We start from the raw sequence: 22,358 nt of genomic DNA, 5'->3' as shown, positions 1-22,358 counted from the left end.
TTAGTACACGCCCATTTTTATAGCCCAGCCACACCCCCAACACGTTGCTTTTTGAAAAAGCTGTAGCTAGCTGTGAAAGCGAAGGAGAAGTTATGGCGACTAAAAAGGCTACAAAGATACCCAAAATTGATTCAGGAGAGGACGAAGGCGTGCCAGAGGGTATTACGGAGGAGCAGCAACAGATACTGGAGAAAGTAGTGTCTATACAACGGGAAATTGATCAGCTAAACGAGCGCGCTTCTGAAGAGATCTTGCACGTGGAGCAAAAGTATAACAAGCTGCGGACCCCTCACTTCAAGAAGAGGTCTGATTTGATCAAAGAGCTACCTGACTTCTGGCCAACTGCTGTATCCTAAAACACACAAATCCATGCCCCTCACGAATATTGTGTGTACGGTATAGGTAGTCAGTCACTGTACGGCTGCATGCTGTGTATTAGCGTATACTAGTATGCTCACCGTTCAACTGTCCCTGTGTAACCCTTAACGACGTGCATAGCTGGTGAACAACATTCAGTTTGCAGAGCTGCTATCAGATGAGGATGAGACTGCACTACAGTATCTGGAGAATGTCACAGTGGAGGAGTACGAAGACGTCCGATCAGGCTGCACTATCACCATGGTAACTAACAGTATAGGTTACGTCTGTGTCAATTGTACTTAAGAGTTGTTAAAATATAATTTGCGAAAATTGATTGTGCTCTTGTAAGTTGAAGGGATGCATGTAACGTTTGCATGACCATCATTATAATTATATAGCTCTGTTAGAATGAGAATGTTACGATTGACTTGGTTGCACACACACACACACTCTAGTATTTCAGACCAAATCCGTACTTCACAAATGAGAGTCTGGTCAAAGAGTACACCCTGGAGAGCACGGGGGAGACCACAGTTGTAGGGACAGATATTGAATGGAAGTCTGGAATGGTGAGCCTGCCTTCAGACTTTTATAGGGCATAGCACCAACTATTTTATAAGCCTCAGCTTTGTGTGTGGGTGTTGCCAGTGGTAGTATTGGTACACCGTACAGGTCTCAAGCATGCCTGTACGTTTATATTCCCATACAATGTTTAACCGTGTTCCATTCTGAGTTGTTTTTCTGATGTATATTTATCCCAACCCACCCACCCCCTCCCCAGGACCTAACTAGTCGACCATTGCCAGAGGAGGTGGTGGGAGAGAGTAGAAAGAGACCGCTGGAGGATATACCCAGCTTCTTCTGTTGGTTCTCCGAGACTGAATCTGCTGACGATGCAGCGGACGTAATCAAGGACGACATCTGGCCTAACCCCCTACAGTACTATTTTGTGAGTGTGTGTGGTTGAGGAGGGCAGAAGAGCAGTACGGTGTGGGAAGCTTGGCTATATCCTGAGCACTTATTCTTAACGTACATACTGTCGGGGCGATCCAGATTTAAAATTGTGCTCTGTACATGTAGTAAGCAGTCATAATAATTAAGTTTTAGCACCCTCTGTTAATGGTGCGTTTATCATGTGAGAGCAAAACTTAAAGGTTCCAATTATTATTTGTTCCATTGTCACCCCACCCCCCCCTCCCCCTCTCCTCATAGGGTAATGACGGAGCGGGGCAGCTGGAGGTATCACTAGACGATGAGTTAGAGTACGAAGAAGAGGACGATGACGATGATGTAGATGGTCTGGATGAGGACGACAGTGTAAGATATGCACCACTTTATAGCTGGACATAATTATTTGGGGAATAAATTTTTTATGCCTTTGTTAATTTGTACACCAATTTGTTCATTTGGGATGCCTGGGCTATCTTAGTGTTGGCCTTTCTTCTTCAGTGATGGCTGTTATGATTAGTTTTACTGTAGCTTGACAAGAGTGATATAAACCGCTCTTGAAATTGATTCATCTGTCTGTGTGCTCACTAGGTCACGATTATAGAAAATGTATAATTATGGTGTGAGTGTTGTTCTTTGTTGCCTCTCCAGGGAGACGAGGTGGTACTTAGCGATGAGGAAGGAGACGATGATGACGATGTATGACACACCCACTGAGCATCGCAGCCAATTAGTACCAACTGACCTACACACACTTAATCCTAAATCATAATTATACTTGCTGTCCATTTTTCTCTCTTTTACTATTTTTTGTGGAGACATGCCATGCATACAGGTTGCATCTTTTTGAATGTTTGTAATTGTGATTCAGTGTATTATATCAAGGTTGTATACAGGTACAGGTTGTATTAAGTAATTACGTAACTGGGTACGCTCTCAACACTCTGAAGTAACTTCTTGCATCAATATTATAGCTTTCGAAGTGTAGTATTTTAGTATCTAGCATTAATTGCTACCATTATTTTGTATTATAAAAGCCTCGCTCCCATCCCCTCTTTGCTGGAAGGTATGAAAAACGTGCAATAGCCAATTTGGATGCAGTCCACAACATGACTGTATCAAGAGTATAATACATAATAATTATTACTGTATCATATCTTGCATGTACATGTATTTTTAAGCGTTACAGAAACAAGCATAATTATAGAGATCACAACATTCATAATTATAATACACCCAATGACTCGGAGTGTTTCACAGTGTACAGGTACATATTGTCTATTTGTAGGGCTGTTTCTGGGAGCGAGGTCGTGACCCTGAGGACCGACTCTTGGTGGCTGCTTGTTGCTGAAGGTTGTACGCCAGAGAGTGGATCTTGAACCCATACAACCTGGGAGGGAGGGGATGGGGGTAACACGAGCAAATGATGTAATGTTTTAAATGTGGTCTAAAGAGATGGTACTATTGAAGGCTACCATGTACAAAAGCTTACACAATAATAACACATCAGTACCGAGACCTTAAAACACGTCTATATTTCTTCCTAACCAAGTAAAATGCTTACCTTGGCACAAACTGGTTGGTTGGTTTAGGTGGGCGTAGCTCTGGGTGGACCATGAAGAGCATGTGAGGGAATCCAGTGCCAAAGTAGACACCATCGATGTGATGATGACGGGAGGACTTGGGTGTGTATACATCACAGCACTTGGGGCAGTACAGTTTCACCATCGACTCACCAGGCACATCGGACAATCCTGCACAGGGGTCAGATATATACAATCATGTAACCTCAATCAGAGTGATTACAGTAACAGTGCTTTTTACAACGTGGATCTGGGACCAGGGTCAATGCGTTATTGTAACGGCAAAAATAGGGAAATTGAAAAGGTAAAGGCATCCACTCACCTATAGGCAGCACGGTCTGGTTCTCACAGAAGACTCTGGAGCAGTGGCCAAAGTCTCCCTGCTGGTACTTCTCAATCTACACACATACACAGAGACAAAGTAACAGAAACAACAATTAATAATCTGCCCCAATCACACACACACACTATTTAAAACGCTCCTTCTAAGCATTCTGAAAAATTAATTATATATTATTAAAGAACTCAAGTTATGGCCGACCAAGTGACAGTCATGTACATATAATTAAAATGATATCATGATGTACTTAAGTGGTCAAAAAATGTTTCTACGCAGCCAACCTACCATTTGCGCGAGTCCCCTGTTGGTGAGTATGTATCTGGCGTGGATGAGCCCATACAGCATCTCCGCCGCCTGTTCCACCAGATCACTTTGATTATCCTCCAACTCATCGTCTGGTTCCAGATCCAGGATGGTATCGAGTGCTTGTCGGTAGTGGGGAACCTGCTCGTTGAGACCCGTCAAATTGAACTTGTCCTGAATGTAGTCTTCGTCCACCTGAAGGGGGGGGGGGGGTAGTAGGTAGCTAGGGTATTATACACAGCTATATCAAAACTAACTACGTTCATGAGACATGTATACGTACGCACACGTACACAGAACTAAATATTATGGGCTACATTTATTTATGCCCAAGGACACCTTAATTAACACCTTAAATGGGGTGATACTGGATTGATCTGTTACCTCACAAAAGAACTCATTTCCCCTCAGGGAGCTGAACCAGGAGATCCAGGACACCTCCTCAGAACTAGACATCTGTATGAAGATTGTGTAAGACCAACACTTTCAACGGCCTACAAAACGTCACGCTAACCTTTTCAATGTAAGAGAGGATGGCAAAACACGTCCAAAGATCAACAAAGCCTCAAGTTAGAAAAAGATGATCGGTGGGCGTGACATAAATTTATAGCCCACGCCCAATAAGCCTTGGCCTGGTGGGCATTAATAAGAATCATACGGTTGCCTTCACATGCACAATGGCTGAAAGACCTGAAGACTTGAGTTTGCCTGCCTCAGTTGTGACAAGAATAGTCAAAGAGGCGGTAATAAATAGCAGTAATGCAAGTACAGAGATTGATCATTCTTTGCATGCTCGCTTTCAATGCCATTGCGTATAATTAATGTATGCACTTACGTCATTGTCATCTTCATTCAGCTCCCGGAAGGTGTCAATATCTCTAAAGAAGCTCGAACAGCAATTGGAAAGGCAGCTAGTGTATTCATCTTGTATTCGACAGCATGGTATGTTCACAACTGTAGTAGTTTCCCATGTAAAACAGTAACATTTTTTTTGTTTTGGCAATTTAGTGCAAACAATTTTGCGTTGAAGTCTAAAAGGAAGACACTGAATGCAGCTGACGTGTTCTCTGCTTTGGAGGATATGGAATTTGAGCACTTTGCCCCAGAGTTGAAAAACTTTTTAGATGGTAATAATTTTTCTATGATGCATAATTATGCACATACACACCCACCCCCATTTTACCTGAGTAATGTTTGTATGCACCCCATTGATACTCTAGTATTTACTGAACAACTGAGGGGATTTAACAAACAACTGAGGGCATTTAGCAAAGACTGAGAGTACTTTAGCAAATGGCTGAGGGGATTTAGTAAACGACTGAGGGTATTCTCTTCAGCGAGTCAAGGTCAACACTAGGCGTTTGTCTACTCCTCTTAACAGAGTGTGAATTCATCTGGGCACAATAGAGCTCTAGCTATAGCTACAGCTACAGAATTCTAGAAGAAGTCGTACACACTGTGCATGCGCACAACCTTGTGCCCTGCACATCTCCCTAATACCAGGAGCAGATTACACTAAATACTCTCTGTCATTTGCTAAATACCCTCAGACATTTACTAAATACCCTCAGTTGTTTAGTAAATACCCTCAGTCCTTTGCTAAATACCCTCAGTTGTTTAGTAAATACCCTCAGTCCTTTGCTAAATACCCTCAGTTCTTTGCTAAAAACCCTCAGTCCTTTGCTAAATACCCTCAAATGTTTAGTAAATACCACCAAAACCTTGTGTTTTTGTCATCAATATTTTGACACAAACGGCACCCCATATATACAGAGATCTACAATCACGACCTTGACTTTGGTAATGTATTTATTGATACCCTCTCATCTTGTGCAGTGTATAAAGTGGAGCAGAAAGGAAGAAAAGAAGCAGCTGCCGATCGCAAGAAGAAGCAACAGGCTGCTGCCACAGCCGTGGTAATACCGGCAGACACCCAACCAGGCAGTCAGAATGAACTCCCAACTCTTGATTCAGAACCTATGGACATTGTCAGCAATGGTGGCATCTAGCTAGCTTAATTACACACTTTATCATTCATTGCATAACTGTTTGTGTCCTCCATACATGAATATGTTTTTTGTGTTAAACATCTGCAGCCTTCTATAGACAAGGCTGTTTACTGGTATCTTATGTTCATCATGAATTTGTTAATGTTAGATCCACCCCCCTTTTATTCCATGTATGGTAATGGTCTCTAAGCTGTTGAAAACGGGGGAGGGGCTGGCATGACAGAAGATTTGCAGCTAAAGCTAGCTATTGCATGTCTCAATGCTGGAGCTGGCATCTATCTAGTCCTGTTGTTGCCGCAGAAAGGTATTCCTTTGCAAAAGTTTACATTGAAAACCTGAGTCTGTAAATATTTATACCAACTAACAAAGTTCTTTGGAGTGTGTGAATCACACGAATTAAATCAAAAATGTCAGTTCCAGCATGGAAGCAAGCAATCCTTGATAGGAAAAAGAAAGCTGAGGAAGAGCAAAGAAAAAAGGAAGAAGAAGAGGCTTCTTTTATTGCCTCACTGCCACCATGGAAGCGAGCGCTAGTCAAGAAACAGCGATCGCCTGGATCTACTTTGGAGAAAAAAGAGACTGGAAAACCAACCAGTACCAATGCTTCTGATCCTAGCAACAAATGGATGGCTGCTGTCCAACACGAAAAAGCCAAAGAATCTCCTAAGTTACCGCACAGACAAACCTGGGCTAAGCAATCACCTAGTCCTGTTTCCTCTACTAAAGAGACACCATTGAGCTACAGTGGTCGTAGTAGCAAGCCAGCAACAAGACCAACGACAAACAGTTTTAGTGGTGCTCTGTCAGCTTTCAGCAGCAATAAAACAACATCACCAACAAGTACTGTAAAACCAACAAGCAATTTCAGGCCTGCAGCAACTACAAAGGTAACTGCGGCTTCCTCTCCTGCAACTCGAAGATCTGTTACTACTCCGAACTCCTCTGACACTTTGAGTACTAGTCCACCCTCCTTAAAAGAAGTGTCATTGAGGCATAACAAGAACACTCCTGCTACAGTCATATCTGACAAGAGAAGATCTTTTGAAGGAGATGATGACGAAGATGCCAAGCTAGCGGCAATGCCAGCATGGAAGAAAGCTATTATCTTGAGACGAAGAGCAGCTGCTTCACAGCCGAGCAAGGAGCCCAGGCCTCAACCCCTGAGAGAACGATCAGCAACAGCTCCACAGAATAGTCTGCGGTCAACAAGACATACTGCAACTGTTTCCAAAAAGGAGCCTGAAAGTACCAAGATAACAATTACAAGAAACACGCCTGAGGTTGATACATATGAACCACCTGTCGAAACAGAACTGAATGTAACTGAAGGAACTGACGAAGTTGATTTACCCCACGAACCCACTATTGAGGCTCCAAAGAGAGATGAACATGTTGAACGTACACCAGTACAGCCGTCTGTTGTAAGAAATGCAAAGCCTGCGAGAGCTAGCAAAGGTAACGAAGCTCCTCGAAAATCAAAAGAAGCAAAGCCAAAAACGGCGTCACAACCAACGTCTGCGTCAAAGTCACCTTCTGCAAAACCAATAGCCACAAAGAAAGCTCCATCTCGGCCCAGCGCAAACAGCAAACGTCAACCAGAAGTAGTCAACCGGCCCAAACCTGATAGCGATGTTCCAACTAAGCTAGTCGAGCAAGAAGGAGTAGTACACAGGCCTCCTGCTTATAAAGTGGTGGATGAATGGGCTAATGTTAGCGAAAATGATCCACAATTCAAGAAGTTGCCACTGTGGAAGCAAGCCTTGATCAAGAGAAGACGAAGTGACTATGCAAAAAGAAGCGCGGCACCTAAAGCACCTTCATCAGCTAAGCAACAAAATTCCTCAACCTCGAGCTATGGGAGCAAAAAACAAACCGATAATGATACCTCCTCGTGGAAAACTGAACCCAAGAAAACGAATACATCCCACGGTTCAAACAAGCAACTTGGAAGTAACATACAGCCCATTAGAAAAGCCCCAGCGCGGCCTGCACCAACCCCTACTCCACCTACCCCTCCTCCACCAGAGGAGGAAGAACCAATGTTCTCGTTCTCATTTAGCAAGAAAGGGAAACATCGAACTCTTGATGCAGGAAGCGAATCTGAAGACAGTGACTCAGATCTAGAAGACGTAACGCTCACAAACATTGATGATTTATCTGATGAAGATAGCGGGATTGACAAAGGTGGTATAGTCGTTATGGGCTACAAAGTGACAAATACCGAATATGCCAGTGAACCAGAGAGTAAGTCAGTGGTGACTCCAACTACACAAACTACTCGCGGAATGAAAAAGAGTGATTCAAAGTCAATCTTGTCGGATCCTGTTAAACGTGTAAAGGTATGCATGCATGTTCTAGTATTTATTCACCATGAGTCAATTTTCTAACTACACATAAATTTATACAAAACTTATAATTATGATAATGTATTTTTGCTATTTTCCATGCAGAATCTGAGACGCGTTTCGTTCAGCGACAGTGCTCTAACGGAAGAGCATTTCTACCCCAAGTACATTTACGATGATTATGATATGGTCAACTCCGACAATGACGGAACAGACAGTGGCTCAAAAATGTCAACTGAAAATTCAGGAATATCCCAACGAATTCACCCTTCTTTGCTGCCCTCCAATGAAAACGACAGATACTCTCCCTCTAAAATATCACCAATGAAATCTGGTGCACTAGGACAATATACGCCGAGCATGACGGGCAATTACAATGATATGATGCAAAGCCATTTGAGTGGGTTTGGGACGTATGAAAATCGAAAAACTTCTCCTGCCAAGAAGAAGCAAGTTCAAGAAGAGCCGATGTATAATGGGGGGCCAGTCAGTGATGACCGAGCAAATGATTTTTATTCTGCGCTCAATTCAGACACAGCAGCTTTACTTTGGTAATCTATAGCTTACGTTGAAACAGTTCATTCTTTTTTAATTTATCTAGTGTCATGCAATAGTTAAATTCTTAGGATACTTTGTTTTTTTTGGTTTACACTATTTATTAAAGCACATGATATTTGCTACAGTGTATAGCACATGACTATTATATGAATACAGACAATGTCCGCACCTGTACATGTATTTGTTCAATATTATTCACATCTCCAACAACAAAATTCACAATCGATAATTAGTCGTCCATAAATACGTAAAATTAATAGAAACGATAAAAATAACACACACTGCACTATTAAAGAGAAATTGATCTAAGCTAGCTAGATTTAGTTACTTTGCATACCAAGATATAAAGTCCTTCACTTTCCTCACAAATCCTTTCTTATCTATTGAATGTTGCTCAGCTGCAACAGTGTTTAGTGGGTCGTCGAAATCGCAGAGATCGGTAAACAGTGAATTCAAGCCCCACACAACATCTTTGAGTGTCCGCGTCGGTAGCCAGCCACTCCCATCCAGTGAATGCTCACGTAGGATACTCAAACAGATTTTTCCATCTTCTGTTATGTTTGGATGCCATAGTTTCGTCTTGCATTGGGCTTTTGGGGGCGCTATATTGTACTCCGGTGGGATGCAAATGCTGAAGACAAACGTTCCTCCTTTCCAGTAGCCTTCGTCTGGTTTTACTGTCAGAGTGAATTCGCGAAGATCATCTACATCCTCGAAGTCAATTTTGCACGATTTAGGGAGACAAGATTCGATCTCTGAGACTTCTCTAGTCAACAATCGACTTCTGATGCTCATTTGCTTGCCATAAGATGGTTTAGATTCCTTGCTACTAGCTTCTTCCTTTCTCTTCTGCTGTAGCTTGAACATTTTCTTCAATGGACTCGATACAGGCAGGGCTCAGGATGACAAGGACATGAGACAGCAGCAAACAAATTAATGTAATGGTGGGCTAATTAATCTTCAATATTTCTTGAGGAAGCCATGTCGTGTGATGTGTTCTTCGCGTAAATAGAATCCAATGACCCAGCCCAAACTCTTAATTTTCCCCCAGCAAAAGAGATTGAAAGGATCTAGTCTCTACTCTCCATTAGAAGTATAGTACTGAGCGAACAGTGAAAAGTGTGCTTGGTAGAACCTGGTGAAAAGAACTAGCTCAGTAGAACACTGTGTAGCCAGCCATGGCCTTGAAAGATGTCATTGCCAGAAGTGAGTTTATGCTGAGCTCCTCATATTCATAACTTGCTATTCAATGTTGACAGTTGTAGACAATAATTATGTTGTAGTTATGTTGTAGTGCACTATTCTAGACGCATACGCACACAATAATAATAATTCGTGGTAAAATTGACGAGAACCATTTTCCAGGGGTCCTGGATGAGATGCTGGGCAAGCTGTGCAAAGAAGGACAATGGAAGGTAGGCATCGCTATTAACCATTATTTGAGGGTCATGGTGGTTGTTCATACACGAACAAGTTTTTGGTTACGTCTCCTAAACCTATAAATGCACTTTCACTTTTGGTGTGTGTCATCATTCGCCATATTGACAGATGTGTGTGGTGTCGGTTGGTTGTTGTGAAGCAACATTGGTGATTCATATCGCAGTACAGTACAGCTGCATGTGTGTTGAGTATATCCTGAACAGCTATAGTAAATAGTAACTTGTGTACCCAACACCAGAACACAAACATGAGCAGATCCTATATAACTATAGCTAGTTGCATAGAGTTGCTGTGTCCGAAAACTTGTCGGAATAGAACCTCACCCACTTTGCCAACTCTGTCTTCTTGTATGTCACTCAGGAAGTTTAGTAGTGTGTCAGCCAACTGTGCAAATCATGCAAATCACACAATGACCAGAATATTCCCTGTTACTTTTAGTACATTGGTACTAGCAGTGGATCTATTTGAGATGGATTCAGCTTTCATTTCCCCCATAATTGTAAGACTTCCCCTGATATACATTGGCTGTCTCCTCTCTGACTGCTGTATTGTACACCTCCCACTGGTTATAGTGTTGATAACGTACGGTGCGTTGCTTATAAGGTCAAGTAGTCGGTGACCTGTGATACATAGTTGCTTGTTACTACCTGTCGGCAAGCATATTGTCTTTGATTCATGTCTGACAGTTTACTGTATTTCTCCCCCGCACACACACACACACACACACACACACACACACATAGGTACTCATTCTGGACACACTCTCCACTCGCATTATCTCTGCTTGTTGCAAAATGAGCGATGTAATGGCCAAAGGAATCACTCGTAAGCCCAGCCCCTACCACTAACCTGTGTTCTAATATCACCTTAAGCTGGTCCCTTACATGTAATCTGTCCTCTACTGTGCAGTTTGAGACATGTATAGCTGGTATGAGTGTGAACAATGGTGCTACATTGCTGTATATACAGTACAGGTTTAATTGAGAGTAGATTCATCCAGTCATTTCTTTGTCCAGTGGTGGAGAGTCTGTCTAAGTCCCGCCAACCACTCCCTCACCTGGAGGCCATCTATGTCGTGGTACCCAGTGAAGAGAACATCGAGGCCATCAAGAAGGACTACAGTGGAACCTCTCCCATGTACAAGGCAGCTCACATCTTCTTCTTGGAGAGTAAGTCCCTGTCATTATCTGAAACTTTGCTGTAATTTTTTAGTATCATGTATCATATATCTATGTCTGAAGTGATGAATTCAAGATCTGTGACATGTAGTTCCATTTGCAGAAAAAAATTCACCATTATCTGAAACCTTGTTTTGCTAGTTACTGTACTTGTATGTGTATATAGACTATAGACAGCAGCTTTCTGTCTTAACTATTTGGCTTACACTAATGCTTGTTGCCTTTGTTGTGCAGAGGTTCCCACAACGCTCTTCTCAAAGCTTGGGGCAAGCAAAGCTGCTAAAAGTGAGTTAAAACTTACTTACGTATGTGTACTGGTTACTTTTGCTTGACAACGGGATTATGCATGTTAGTAGCATTCAGTTTTTACTTCTGAAAAACAGCATGCTGGTTGATACAGTATGTACATCGTATAGTTTCCTGTGTTGACCTCTCCATTTCCCCGGTCGCAGAGATAGCCACCATCAAAGAAGCCAACATGGCCTTTCTGCCATACGAATCCAATGTCTTCACACTGGACTATCCTAGTGCCTTTGGTGACTTCTACTCTCCTGGATCTTCTGCCAGCAAGAAGGAAATGGCCGAGAGGATTGCTGATCAGGTGGCCACCGTGTGCGCCATGTTGGGAGAGTACCCAATCGTCAGATACCGCAAGTGAGTGGGTGGGTGGGTAGGTGGGCGTATGTGTGTGTGCGTGTGGTGGGGGGGGGGGGTATTGTACATGTACATGTATATGTACAACAACGTAGGTCCATGCATGCGTGCTTGTATGTGTCAGTGGGATGACCTCTACAATAACTAACCTTCATCTGAACTTGTCTAAGCATCCTTTATCCTCTTATGTTATGTACAACCTTGTGAAGTTGTTGTACAGTTTATTCTACTACATGTGCAGTGCTGTGTGTGCAGTGCTGTGTGTGCAGTGCTGTGTGCGTGTGAACAGCCATTGCAACACACGGTCGTTACAGTGATTCACTCATTGCTCCTGAAATGCTTCTCTTTGGCCACTAATGGTATTTTTACACATTTCAGTGATGTGGATCACCTGGTTGAGATTGCCGAGGCTGTGCAGAGCAAACTAGATGCTTTCAAAGCAGACAAGAGAGACTTGGGAACAGTAAGCACAGCTATCCTGTACACTAAAATGTATATACATGTAGTAGCCTCAGTGTCCTGGTACCCACAGCTAGTGGCCTAGTGTTCATTATGTCCACAATGCCCTTTGTTCTCCAGGGCCACGACAAAGCTATGTCCCAGCTCATCATCTTGGACAGGTAAGCCATATTGTAAACTCGTATTGTTATGGTTTTGCCGATCCGTACTGTATTCTAAACCAATATGTATTGATTACCCTATCTCCTCAGGGGTTTTGATGTAGTGTCTCCCATTCTGCACGAGCTCACCTACCAGGCCATGGCCTACGATCTGCTCAAAGTGGAGAATGATGTCTACACGTAAGCAACCCCCCCCCACACACACCCCACACACACCCACACACACACACACACACACACACACAGCTATAAGGCGGCAACTGTTGGAGGAGCTCAGAAATCTAGAGATGTCATTCTAGATGGTAAACTCAATAATGTGTTGTAGTTCTAAAAACAAATACATGTTCTGCTGTCAGTTGGTTCATTTCTTAACCCTCCCACACAACGAATGCTCTCACTTCTGTACTGCCATGCTAATTTGCTACTGACTACTTATTTTCTTTTTCTTAACAGAGAATGATGACCTTTGGGTGCAGCTGAGACACGAACACATTGCTGATGTCTCAAGGTATGTTATCCATTGCGATTGGCATGATTACCATGGCTACATGCTTTGATGACTTCATTGTTGTTAACTAATGTCAATCATGATCGCAGGGAAGTGGCTGAAAAGTTCAAGGAGTTTGGAGAAAAGAAACATCTCAAGAAACATGGAGACAAAGAGGTGAATTTGTGTTCTACAAAAACTTTAAGGTTTTACATCACACTCAATAACTTTCTTTCATTGAATTCTAGTTTTTTTTTACTTAGTACATTTTCAGGATGTGTATGAAGTATGTTGCCTTCTCCCTGTAGCTGCTATCCATCAAGGACCTCTCTCGCTACATCAAGAATGTCCCCCAGTACCAGAAGGAGCTGAGTGTGGTGAGTCTCTCAGTGCTGTGTTGTGAGCCTTCATAATAGAGTCAGTGCACACCTCGTGCAGGCTGTCTGTGATTATAGGACATTTAGTGAAATGTATGTACATATCGGCATTACGTATGCAACCACACACTACACCCACACACTACACACACCCACCCACACCACACCCCACACCACACCACACCCACACACACACCACACCACCCCCCACACACACACCACACCACCCCCCACACACACACTACACACCCACACACACACCACACACAGTACTCTCTCCACCTGAACATGGTGGACACATTGCTGAGTCGCTACCGGCAGGGTGGAGATAGTAGTGTGTCTAAAGTGGCCAAAGTTGAGCAGAACCTTGCCACTGGGACTGATGCAGCCGGTGACCCCATCACTGACCCCATGGCTGACATGATGCCACTCCTCTTCTCAAAGGATCTCTCGTTAGTTGAAGTTGTACATGTAGCTGTGTTTATAAAAATGGAATTGATGATCTTTACCCAATATCTATTTCAGTGTATGTTGTTCCTTACCAACTGTTGATGTTTGCAGATACCAAAGGAAAGCTCGTCTACTCGTTCTTTATATCCTCTTTAAGAAAGGTGTTAGCCGTGATGACTTCTCCAAGCTCATGCAGCATTCTGAACTGCCACTCAATGAGAGGTAACTGACTGACAGCTTTGCTCATATGAACTGTACTGTGTGTGTGTGCAGTAATGGTTGAGTCCCTTACATCTTGAGAGTACTGTGATTGGATTAGTTCCTGAAAGCTTATGTAGCTTGTTCAGATGTGCTTTAATAATGTTTCTCTCTCTGTCTGTGATGAATCTCTGGTAGGAAGGTGATCTTGAACCTGATGCACCTCGGCCACAAGATACTGGCTGAGGAGAAAGTGAGTGTCCCCAAGCATCGGATCAAGCCCAAGGAGCGACCAGGAGAGAAGTACGAGGTGTCACGATGGTCACCACTGCTGCAGGACATTGCAGAGGTGAGCTTAGTCGGACATACTTTGTCATCATGTTATTGTCCTGCGATACTAGCTTGGCGTTCTGTATACAAATATATACACTGTGTGTACGTTGTTGGCTAGTACAGTTCATTGTACACAAGAGAAGCACATCCCAGTTATTTTAAGTATAATGTAATGCTTCTCCTACCCCTCTCCCCTCGTAGTATGCCGCCGAGGGTAAGCTGGATGAGAGCTATGCTCCCTGTTTCCGTGGGAAAGCACCTCGCCCTACCTCTGGGGCCAACTTTGGTGGTGGCTCCGTGTCTGGCACTTCTGTTGGGGGTGCCAGTGGAGCTGTTCCCGGCACCAGTGTGCGACAAAGGTGGAACTGGATCCCTGGCCAGAAACAGGAGGGAGCCTCTCCCTCCAAAGGAGGGGTAAGTGTCTAACCCTGTCTATTATGTATAGTCTAACCCTGTCTATTATGTATAGTAAATTTAATTGGCTCCTAAGTCTATTTAGCTTGTGTTTAAACGTGTGTTCACTGTTGTAGCAGGTCACCTCTTTGACAGTCGCTGTGGGGTTTACTCTAGAGTAATTTCACTGGTGAATAGTGTACATGTGTGCTGTGTTCTTTCCATGCTTACATGTACTATACGCATGTGTGTACTTATAGGTACACACTGTGTTGGACGGTAGCTACATGTATAAAGCCATGATGTTTTTTTCATCTCGTCCGTGCACAGGCAACAGCTTCTGCTCCTGTCAAGAGAGGTGGACCAACTATCATCATCTTCGTAGTGGGAGGGATGACCTACTCTGAGATGAGGGCGGCATACGAGGCCTCCGCTGCCACCAACTGTGAGGTCATTATTGGCTCCACCCACATTGTCACTCCCACTCGCTTCATGGATCAACTGAAGAGCCTGCAACCTCTCGTGGCCACATAGAGACAAGATACTTGGACGTTATTGTAGCTCTTATAAATATAGTGTATGTATTATAGTGATTGTACAGACACAAACTATTGACTATCAGAATGAATATTTTAAGCATTCATGTGTGTTTGTTTTGTGCAATTTTCATTTACTTTATGTTGTAAAGATAATTATGCTTATAAATGCTGTATATGTTTGGTCGTACAGACTGTTTAATCAACCATACATGGGAACAATTTCTTAAGAGTGAGTTCTTGATCCGTGGGAACAATAATTATAAGTATAAAATCACATCGTCTCAGTATTAATAAAAATAATGATACAATATCCTAGAATCAATATCCTAAGCTAATAACGTTTCTACATGTGTCTGCAGAAAGGAGTTTGGCAAATTGTTCTCCTGAAATGTCCTTTGTTTCAACACGATCCAGTGCACGTCCCAACTGTACAGCCAGGTGAGAGCGTCTTCCTTCAGAATCACACTGTACACAAATGAGGGGCAATTGCAGTAGTTACTGGACACCAGACAAGTGTAGACTCTGTTCCCAGCACTTGCTTGAACTTGGAATAGCTCTCTTCCAGCAAGACACACAAAACACATCACATGATTCTTGTCCACAAGGTCCAATGCATGAAGAAGAGACTGTTGGAAAACAGAGTGAAGTGCAGACAGTAGATTTTCTGGCAGAGATGGACCCTCTAGATTATTCTGTGACTCTCTCCTCACTTCCAACAAGAGCTGATCAATAGTGCCCTACAGAATTCTTCTTGGAGACTCCATTCCATGATGGGGGCGTGACCTTCAAGTGAATGATGGCCACGCCCATCTGTTCATAGCATGTAGCTTGTTAGCCTCCATTCCAGGCCGCTCTCAATTGCGAAAGTAGTGAGGGGCTGGGATCGAGGCTAATAGCTTGTTTGAGGCTACATTCCTACAAAATTTCATCATTCATGCAACCATCTCAAATATGATCATTTGGCATGCCTTAACCACACTGAATAGCTACATAATTTCCGAGTCCGACCAAGCTGTCACGGTGTCTGTCCTTTCATTGTGAACTCTCTGGTGAACTCTTGATCCATTTGTACCCGTACCCACCCTTTTTATAAGACAAGGAATGCAAAATACTGCTTCTATCATTCATCTATATCATTCATCAAACACCATCCGATCTGTTCCATAAGCTCGCCTTGTTATATCTATGCATGGAATTCAAATGCAATCATAATTTTATAAACGAATATAATCATACATAATTATATTCTAAACACACTATATACATGTATACACATTTCTAAGTACACATTACTTTTTGAGCAAAGTAAAACACGCTGAGAGGCATTAGCACAGCACAGATTGCAACATTCAATTATAGCAATAATTATACTAAGTTCAGTAAACTGTGACGTCCCTAGATCATTATTATGCCACATAATGAATGCTGTATTTGCATCAATGTCACACCACAGATTAATCTCTGCATGGTCACACTTCTATTGATCGAGAAAAATTGGCCTAGGAACATAACGAGGCTAAAACGGAGCTATAAATTAAGAGATACTCATAATAATTATGAAGGCAATCCCATAACAGATCGTATGCACATGTTATCAGGCGTTAATGAAGTAATTAAAAAAAGTTAACTCTTTACCAGTCCATCAATCCAGTCCACGCTCATTAGGAAGATCCATTTCTTACATGGGGGCAGCTAAAAGAAACAGTTAAGCATTTTGTTATTACAGAAGGATATTTGATTTACTCCGAGGGTTCGATGCATGCAACACCACTTAATTAGTTAGTTTTAACCACACCCCCATACAACATAATTATACTTACTTACACTGGCAATCTTTTTGTACCGAATACCTTTTTGTATTCTACCACAAGGTAGAGACGTATAGAGATCTGCATGATAACGTCATGGGGTTCGTCTAGCTACTTCAACTTCTAGAAAAAGAAATAAAGATCAAAGCACCAGATAAATGAAGAGGACATCCTATTATATAGTGCAGATTCTAGTGTATATAATTGATTGCCACGATAAATATAATTATGGGAGTTCAATATAGAATTATAACCAGGCCCTTGTGTCCTGAACATATATATATAGAACCGTGTTTTTTTGTACGTCTCACAATTTAGTTTTTGGTCGATCAGCATAGGTTGTGCCAGTGACTCCTCCCACCATAATCGTTGTCTCGATTGTCTTTAGAGCTGCTTCAGATCTGTCTGCGTAAATAGAGTCATAGCTGTGCAGCATTACTAGTATACATGCATGCACACTGTGCAGCATTACTAGTATACATGCACGCACACTGTGTAGCTATAATAGTCTAAGCTATAACATGAGTGGGATGTTGCACATGAAGCCAAATGTATGAAGACTTGGTTACACACACGACATAATAAGCCAAACGCATCATTAAATGCATGGATATTACGTAGACCAAGCTACAAATTAAGAGATCTTGTAGTGATAACAGAAGTGACTTTTATAGCCATTGGAAGGTAATCACATACTATCATGATATGCGCACATAGTATCAGGCGTTAATGAAGTAACTCTTTACCAGTCCATATGATCAGTCCGCTCGTTAGGAAGATCCATTAAAATTTCCTGGGGGCAGAAGAAGAAGACGGTTAAGCATTGTGTTATTACATATTCGCTGTGTACACCAATAGCTATACCATACGAACAATTCCCTTTCCCCGTCTGTAAAACCCATGGCTAAGTCCACCTTCTGCTGTGGGGCCGATGGTCTGGCCGCCTTCAGGTCGGGGTGAACAGAGCCTGCCCCTGCCATGAGTGCATGGACAAGGGACTCAGCTGCGAGGCCGAAGCCTTCTTCAGCTGGGATGAACACCCCCGAGTGAACAGGAACTCCAGCAGAGGTAGAGGCAGATCAGAGGTCCGTCTTCTGCTGTGGGGCCGATGGTCTGGCCGCCTTCTTCAGGTCGGGGTGAACAGAGCCTGCCCCTGCCATGAGTGCATGGACAGGGGACTCAGCTGCGAGGCCGAAGCCTTCTTCAGCTGGGATGAACACCCCCGAGTGGACAGGAACTCCAGCAGAGGTAGAGGCAGATCAGAGGTCCGTCTTCTGCTGTGGGGCCGATGGTCTGGCCGCCTTCAGGTCGGGGTGAACAGAGCCTGCCCCTGCCATGATGAGTGCATGGACAGGGGACTCAGCTGCGAGGCCGAAGCCTTCTTCAGCTGGGATGAACACCCCCGAGTGGACAGGAACTCCAGCAGAGGTAGAGGCAGATCAGAGGTCCGTCTTCTGCTGTGGGGCTGATGGTCTGGCCGCCTTCTTCAGGTCGGGGTGAACAGAGCCTGCGAGGCCGAAGCCTTCTTCAGCTGGGATGAACACGGGAGAACACATTCCCGGCCGAAGCCTTCAGGTGAACATCGGAGAGAACTGTTAGGCCGAAGCCTTTGGGGCGATCAGAGCCTGTCCCTGCCATGAGTATACACAATAAGAACACATACCTGGCCTTCAGGGTGACCATCGGAGAACAGTGCATCGTGAACAGAGCCTGCCCCTGCCATGAGTGCATGGACAGGGGACTCAGCTGCGAGGCTGAAGCCTTCTTCAGCTGGGATGAACACGATGGACAGGAATTCCAGCAGAGACAGAGTTGGTTGAGAGAGATGATGGTGGTGGATCCAGCTGCTGCCACTTGCCCCGCTCCACATCCCGTTCAGCTCCTCGTTGAGACACTGGGAACATAGGTTTCTGTCGTGGTTGGAATCAATGGGCCACCTCTGTTGTTAGGGCCACCTCGTTGTTAGGGCCACCTCATAGTTGTTAGGGCCACTTCACACCACCTAACCACCTCAGACCAATTGAGAGATATATCATAGCCAGAGCCCTGCTCAGCACAGCTAGAGCACTATAGGCCGGAGCCTTCAGAGAACACTATAGGCCGAAGCCTTCAGAGAACACTATAGGCCGAAGCCTTCAGAGAACACTATATAGGCCGGAGCCTACTATAGGCCGAAGCCTTCAGAGAGCCGGAGCCTACTATAGGCCAAAGCCTTCAGAGAGAAAACCATAGGCCGAAGCCTTCAGAGAACACTATAGGCCGGAGCCTACTATAGGCCGAAGCCTTCAGAGAACACTATGGGCCGGAGCCTTCAGAGAACACTATAGGCTGGAGCCTACTATAGGCCGAAGCCTTCAGAGAACACTATGGGCCGGAGCCTTCAGAGAACACTATAGGCCGGAGCCTTCAGATAACACTATAGGCCAAAGCCTTCAGAGAACACTATATGCCGGAGCCTTCAGAGAACACTATAGGCCGGAGCCTTCAAAGAACACTATAGGCCAAAGCCTTCAGAGAACACTATAGGCCGAAGCCTTCAGAGAACACTATAGGCCGAAGCCTTCAGAGAACACTATAGGCCGAAGCCTTCAGAGAACACTATAGGCCGGAGCCAGTTTCGGACATTGAGAGACACACCTACATATATGACCATTGGACACGAGCCAATTGACATAGGATCATTGTGGTTACTCAAATGGGAGTAGATCTGATCTCCAAACCACCAGAGAGAACTTAGAACTTGAGAGCTGTGAGAGTGTGGCCTCGGTCGGGAGAGAAGAGATCATTTCCGGCAGATGTCAGCGTTCAATGATGATGGTGGTTCAATCAATCGGCAACTTAACCTCAATGAAGGAGGCATATATATAGCCATTTCAATAATGGGTGGTATTTGCCTAACAATTGCCCAGGCAAGCATCTAGAGGCTTGACTGAAGCATCAATCACCGACCAATAAGAATTGCCACTTAATTGGGGAAATGCCGTGTTTAGAGGTACCTTGGTGGATATTATACTGTCAATAAGACAATCATAGAATACGGTATCAATTACCACGGAAATGCAGTATTTATAAAGGCGTTTATACACCTATATAGAGCCACCTTAGGCGGAGGAGGCATCCTGTCAATATGACAATCATAGAATTGCCACTTAATTGAGGAAATGCAGTGTTTATAAAGGCGTTTAGCGCCACCTTAGGCGGATGAATCTTATACCTTCAATAAGACAATCATAGAATTGCCACTTAATTGAGGAAATGCAGTGTTTATAAAGGCGTTTAGCGCCACCTTAGGCGGAGGAATCTTATACCTTCAATAAGACAATCATAGAATTGCCACTTAATTGCAGTGTTTATAAAGGCACCTATAGAGCCACCTGAGCGGAGGAATCTTATATTGAGGTGGCACCAAGACAGTAAGTTTGCAAAAATTGCCTTAAGGCACTTATTTGGGGAAATAGAGTTGACGGAGGCATCGACAATCATAGAATATGGTACCAAGACCACGTACGTTTGCAAGAATTGCCAGCAAAGCAATACTTATACTTTGATGGAGGAAGATATACGACAATCATCAATAACAAGATATGTTACAGCCATCGTCGATCATGGCATCATTATAAATTGATCACTCACTTCATGTCACATGTCACTCGAGTGTTGTAATTATATTTGGGGGAGTTGGTGGTAATCCGGGACACGGCAGTGCTCTCGATCGGTTAAGTATGCAACTTCAAACTGCCTACCCCCACAGTAACCCCCATATGCAACTATATTACTGCCTACCCCCCGCAGTAACCCCCACATGCAACTATATTAAAAAACCGCCTACCCCCTGCCCCCCTGCCCCCACCTAGCCCCCATCACCCAGGTCTCCCCCCACCGATGCATGTCACAGGGTTACCTGGTACGACCTCATGTGAAGCTACAGGCACATATGCAGCCTAGGTAGCAGCTAGTGCCATCCTTCAGCCGCAGAAACCATTTGACACCATGCATGAAATATGCCTACCACCCAAACCAACGAACAAGGGAACTACAAAACCAAACCTACCAAAGGGTTTTGTAATTCCACTCAACTCTAGCTAGATTTAAGATCTATATATCTAGCTAACCCGGAGTATAAGCCACTAGATCTAGCTACGAGCATACAAATTAAGCCACTAGCTATATTACTATGCCACTAGCTATAATTATTATACTATCAGTTTGTCTAGCTATTATTACTATGCCACTAGATCTATATTATTATGAGCATGCAAATTACAAGCTACTAGCTATAGCTATGAGCATGCTAACTAAGCCACTAGCTATGAGCATGCTAACTAAGCCACTAGCTATGAGCATGCTAACTAAGCCACTAGCTATGAGCATGCTAACTAAGCCACTAGCTATGAGCATGCTAACTAAGCCACTAGCTATGAGCATGCTAACTAAGCCACTAGCTATGAGCATGCTAACTAAGCCACTAGCTATGAGCATGCTAACTAAGCCACTATCTATGAGCATGCTAACTAAGCCACTAGCTATGAGCATGCTAACTAAGCCACTAGCTATGAGCATGCTAACTAAGCCACTAGCTATGAGCATGCTAACTAAGCCACTAGCTATGAGCATGCTAACTAAGCCACTAGCTATGAGCATGCTAACTAAGCCACTAGCTATGAGCATGCTAACTAAGCCACTAGCTATAAGCATGTAAATTAAGCCACTTTAATAGCGAATGCAAACTAATTATATAGCTAGGTGTGAGCATGCAAGCTAAGCCACTATAGCTATAAGCGATGCAAAATGCAACTAGTTCTCTATCTGATTCAATCTAACTGATCCTAAGACTAGAAGACGATACTTACAACATGCATGTTATGATGAGTTTATAGTTCATTGGTTATGGGCAAAGCAACAATCATAAAATGGTGCTTTAAGTTTCATTTTAAGCATCCGGTTATGGCCACTAGTCAGTACCCACTAGCCACGCCTGCAACTTCTACAGTCCACATTTAAGGCCAGTCCAGCCCCCCGCTCTACGACACCGACACACCAGTGAGGATCGACCCCTACCCCCACTCCACGCTCCCCAGCTCCCCCTAGCAACCCATGGCAAACCTATGGCAACAATTATAAATTAAACACCTATTAATTACACTACCATTATAAATTATGCTTAGCCTAGGGCTTGTTGGGAAAAAAGTTGTTTGGGAAAAAATAAGGGAAACACTGTTTTGGGTCATTTGTTGGGTCATGGGCAGCAAAGTAGACCAGCCAAGGTGGCAAGGAAGAAGGACATCTTAACAGTTTGATTCTCCAAGGAAAAAGAGAGGCCATTAAATGGTTATCCAGAGAAGGAAGCAGTCCAAGGCAAAGAGACGCAAGCCATCATAATAGGCATGCAACAAAGTTTCCATGCTTACAATTTTATTTTATTATAGTTTTGGCAG

General features: G+C 43.6%; 6 protein-coding genes and 1 long non-coding RNA gene across 8 annotated transcripts; 4 read left to right on the top strand and 3 right to left on the bottom strand.

Annotated features, from left to right (window-relative positions):
• Positions 1–13: 13 nt before the first annotated feature.
• Positions 14–2,205, top strand: LOC135342535 (protein SET-like). Its single transcript, XM_064539270.1, has 6 exons — positions 14–347; positions 499–621; positions 816–929; positions 1,142–1,309; positions 1,573–1,677; positions 1,960–2,205. Exons 1-6 carry the CDS (start codon positions 93–95, stop codon positions 2,011–2,013), a joined length of 819 nt encoding a protein of 272 aa, XP_064395340.1. The 5' UTR covers positions 14–92; the 3' UTR covers positions 2,014–2,205.
• Positions 2,206–2,421: 216 nt separating this feature from the next.
• LOC135342536 (casein kinase II subunit beta-like) lies at positions 2,422–4,150 on the bottom strand. Its single transcript, XM_064539271.1, has 6 exons — positions 4,049–4,150; positions 3,919–3,990; positions 3,517–3,729; positions 3,214–3,289; positions 2,873–3,062; positions 2,422–2,698 (listed from the first exon to the last, which is right to left on the bottom strand). Exons 2-6 carry the CDS (start codon positions 3,988–3,990, stop codon positions 2,587–2,589), a joined length of 663 nt encoding a protein of 220 aa, XP_064395341.1. The 5' UTR covers positions 4,049–4,150; the 3' UTR covers positions 2,422–2,586.
• LOC135342538 (DNA polymerase epsilon subunit 3-like) lies at positions 4,148–5,677 on the top strand. The gene is made up of 4 exons (XM_064539273.1): positions 4,148–4,277; positions 4,391–4,476; positions 4,543–4,661; positions 5,371–5,677. Exons 1-4 carry the CDS (start codon positions 4,212–4,214, stop codon positions 5,541–5,543), a joined length of 444 nt encoding a protein of 147 aa, XP_064395343.1. The 5' UTR covers positions 4,148–4,211; the 3' UTR covers positions 5,544–5,677.
• An 81-nt stretch (positions 5,678–5,758) lies between these two features.
• On the top strand, positions 5,759–8,610 carry LOC135342528 (nucleolar protein dao-5-like). The gene is made up of 2 exons (XM_064539264.1): positions 5,759–7,882; positions 7,994–8,610. Exons 1-2 carry the CDS (start codon positions 5,951–5,953, stop codon positions 8,441–8,443), a joined length of 2,382 nt encoding a protein of 793 aa, XP_064395334.1. The 5' UTR covers positions 5,759–5,950; the 3' UTR covers positions 8,444–8,610.
• Positions 8,611–8,637: 27 nt separating this feature from the next.
• LOC135342537 (NEDD8-conjugating enzyme UBE2F-like) lies at positions 8,638–9,424 on the bottom strand. Its single transcript, XM_064539272.1, has one exon. It carries the CDS (start codon positions 9,311–9,313, stop codon positions 8,771–8,773), a length of 543 nt encoding a protein of 180 aa, XP_064395342.1. The 5' UTR covers positions 9,314–9,424; the 3' UTR covers positions 8,638–8,770.
• A 37-nt stretch (positions 9,425–9,461) lies between these two features.
• LOC135342529 (syntaxin-binding protein 1-like) lies at positions 9,462–15,338 on the top strand. The gene is made up of 18 exons (XM_064539265.1): positions 9,462–9,652; positions 9,812–9,861; positions 10,630–10,711; positions 10,903–11,055; positions 11,299–11,349; positions 11,517–11,718; positions 12,097–12,181; positions 12,298–12,338; positions 12,429–12,518; positions 12,585–12,640; positions 12,792–12,846; positions 12,936–13,002; positions 13,134–13,202; positions 13,473–13,654; positions 13,764–13,874; positions 14,049–14,199; positions 14,385–14,597; positions 14,907–15,338. The coding sequence occupies exons 1-18, from the start codon at positions 9,625–9,627 to the stop codon at positions 15,108–15,110; spliced, it is 1,890 nt and encodes a 629-aa protein (XP_064395335.1). The 5' UTR covers positions 9,462–9,624; the 3' UTR covers positions 15,111–15,338.
• Positions 15,339–16,055: 717 nt separating this feature from the next.
• Positions 16,056–20,708, bottom strand: LOC135342539 (uncharacterized). Of its 2 annotated transcripts, XR_010396889.1 has the most exons (5): positions 17,670–20,708; positions 17,235–17,328; positions 16,966–17,046; positions 16,751–16,807; positions 16,056–16,298 (listed from the first exon to the last, which is right to left on the bottom strand). It is a non-coding gene; the product is annotated as an uncharacterized LOC135342539 (long non-coding RNA). The 2 variants fall into 2 exon arrangements; XR_010396888.1 differs by having other exon boundaries at positions 17,235–20,708.
• Positions 20,709–22,358: the final 1,650 nt, after the last annotated feature.

This window comes from Halichondria panicea, chromosome 10 (genome assembly GCF_963675165.1).
Source record: "Halichondria panicea chromosome 10, odHalPani1.1, whole genome shotgun sequence".
Taxonomy (NCBI): Eukaryota; Metazoa; Porifera; class Demospongiae; order Suberitida; family Halichondriidae; genus Halichondria; species Halichondria panicea.
The sequence above is the reverse complement of the archived record's forward strand: the minus strand, read 5'-3'. Positions and strand labels throughout refer to the sequence as shown.

What these genes read in the sequence shown, in the direction of transcription:
- LOC135342537 (XM_064539272.1), bottom strand. Translation starts at nt 9,313, where the DNA reads ATGTTCAAGCTACAGCAGAAGAGAAAGGAAGAAGCTAGTAGCAAGGAA.
- LOC135342536 (XM_064539271.1), bottom strand. Translation starts at nt 3,990, where the DNA reads ATGTCTAGTTCTGAGGAGGTGTCCTGGATCTCCTGGTTCAGCTCCCTG. An exon ending in GAAATGAGTTCTTTTGTGAG is followed by an intron (nt 3,730 to 3,918) that starts GTAACAGATCAA and finishes CCCCCCCTTCAG; the next exon opens with GTGGACGAAGACTACATTCA. An exon ending in ACAGGGGACTCGCGCAAATG is followed by an intron (nt 3,290 to 3,516) that starts GTAGGTTGGCTG and finishes GTATGTGTGTAG; the next exon opens with ATTGAGAAGTACCAGCAGGG.
- LOC135342535 (XM_064539270.1), top strand. Translation starts at nt 93, where the DNA reads ATGGCGACTAAAAAGGCTACAAAGATACCCAAAATTGATTCAGGAGAG. An exon ending in CTGACTTCTGGCCAACTGCT is followed by an intron (nt 348 to 498) that starts GTATCCTAAAAC and finishes CGACGTGCATAG; the next exon opens with CTGGTGAACAACATTCAGTT. An exon ending in ACCCCCTACAGTACTATTTT is followed by an intron (nt 1,310 to 1,572) that starts GTGAGTGTGTGT and finishes CTCTCCTCATAG; the next exon opens with GGTAATGACGGAGCGGGGCA.
- LOC135342529 (XM_064539265.1), top strand. Translation starts at nt 9,625, where the DNA reads ATGGCCTTGAAAGATGTCATTGCCAGAA. An exon ending in GCAAAGAAGGACAATGGAAG is followed by an intron (nt 9,862 to 10,629) that starts GTAGGCATCGCT and finishes ACACACACATAG; the next exon opens with GTACTCATTCTGGACACACT. An exon ending in ACCAGAAGGAGCTGAGTGTG is followed by an intron (nt 13,203 to 13,472) that starts GTGAGTCTCTCA and finishes CACCACACACAG; the next exon opens with TACTCTCTCCACCTGAACAT.
- LOC135342538 (XM_064539273.1), top strand. Translation starts at nt 4,212, where the DNA reads ATGGCTGAAAGACCTGAAGACTTGAGTTTGCCTGCCTCAGTTGTGACA. An exon ending in CAAGAATAGTCAAAGAGGCG is followed by an intron (nt 4,278 to 4,390) that starts GTAATAAATAGC and finishes ATCTTCATTCAG; the next exon opens with CTCCCGGAAGGTGTCAATAT. An exon ending in ATCTTGTATTCGACAGCATG is followed by an intron (nt 4,477 to 4,542) that starts GTATGTTCACAA and finishes TTGGCAATTTAG; the next exon opens with TGCAAACAATTTTGCGTTGA.
- LOC135342528 (XM_064539264.1), top strand. Translation starts at nt 5,951, where the DNA reads ATGTCAGTTCCAGCATGGAAGCAAGCAATCCTTGATAGGAAAAAGAAA. An exon ending in ATCCTGTTAAACGTGTAAAG is followed by an intron (nt 7,883 to 7,993) that starts GTATGCATGCAT and finishes TTTTCCATGCAG; the next exon opens with AATCTGAGACGCGTTTCGTT.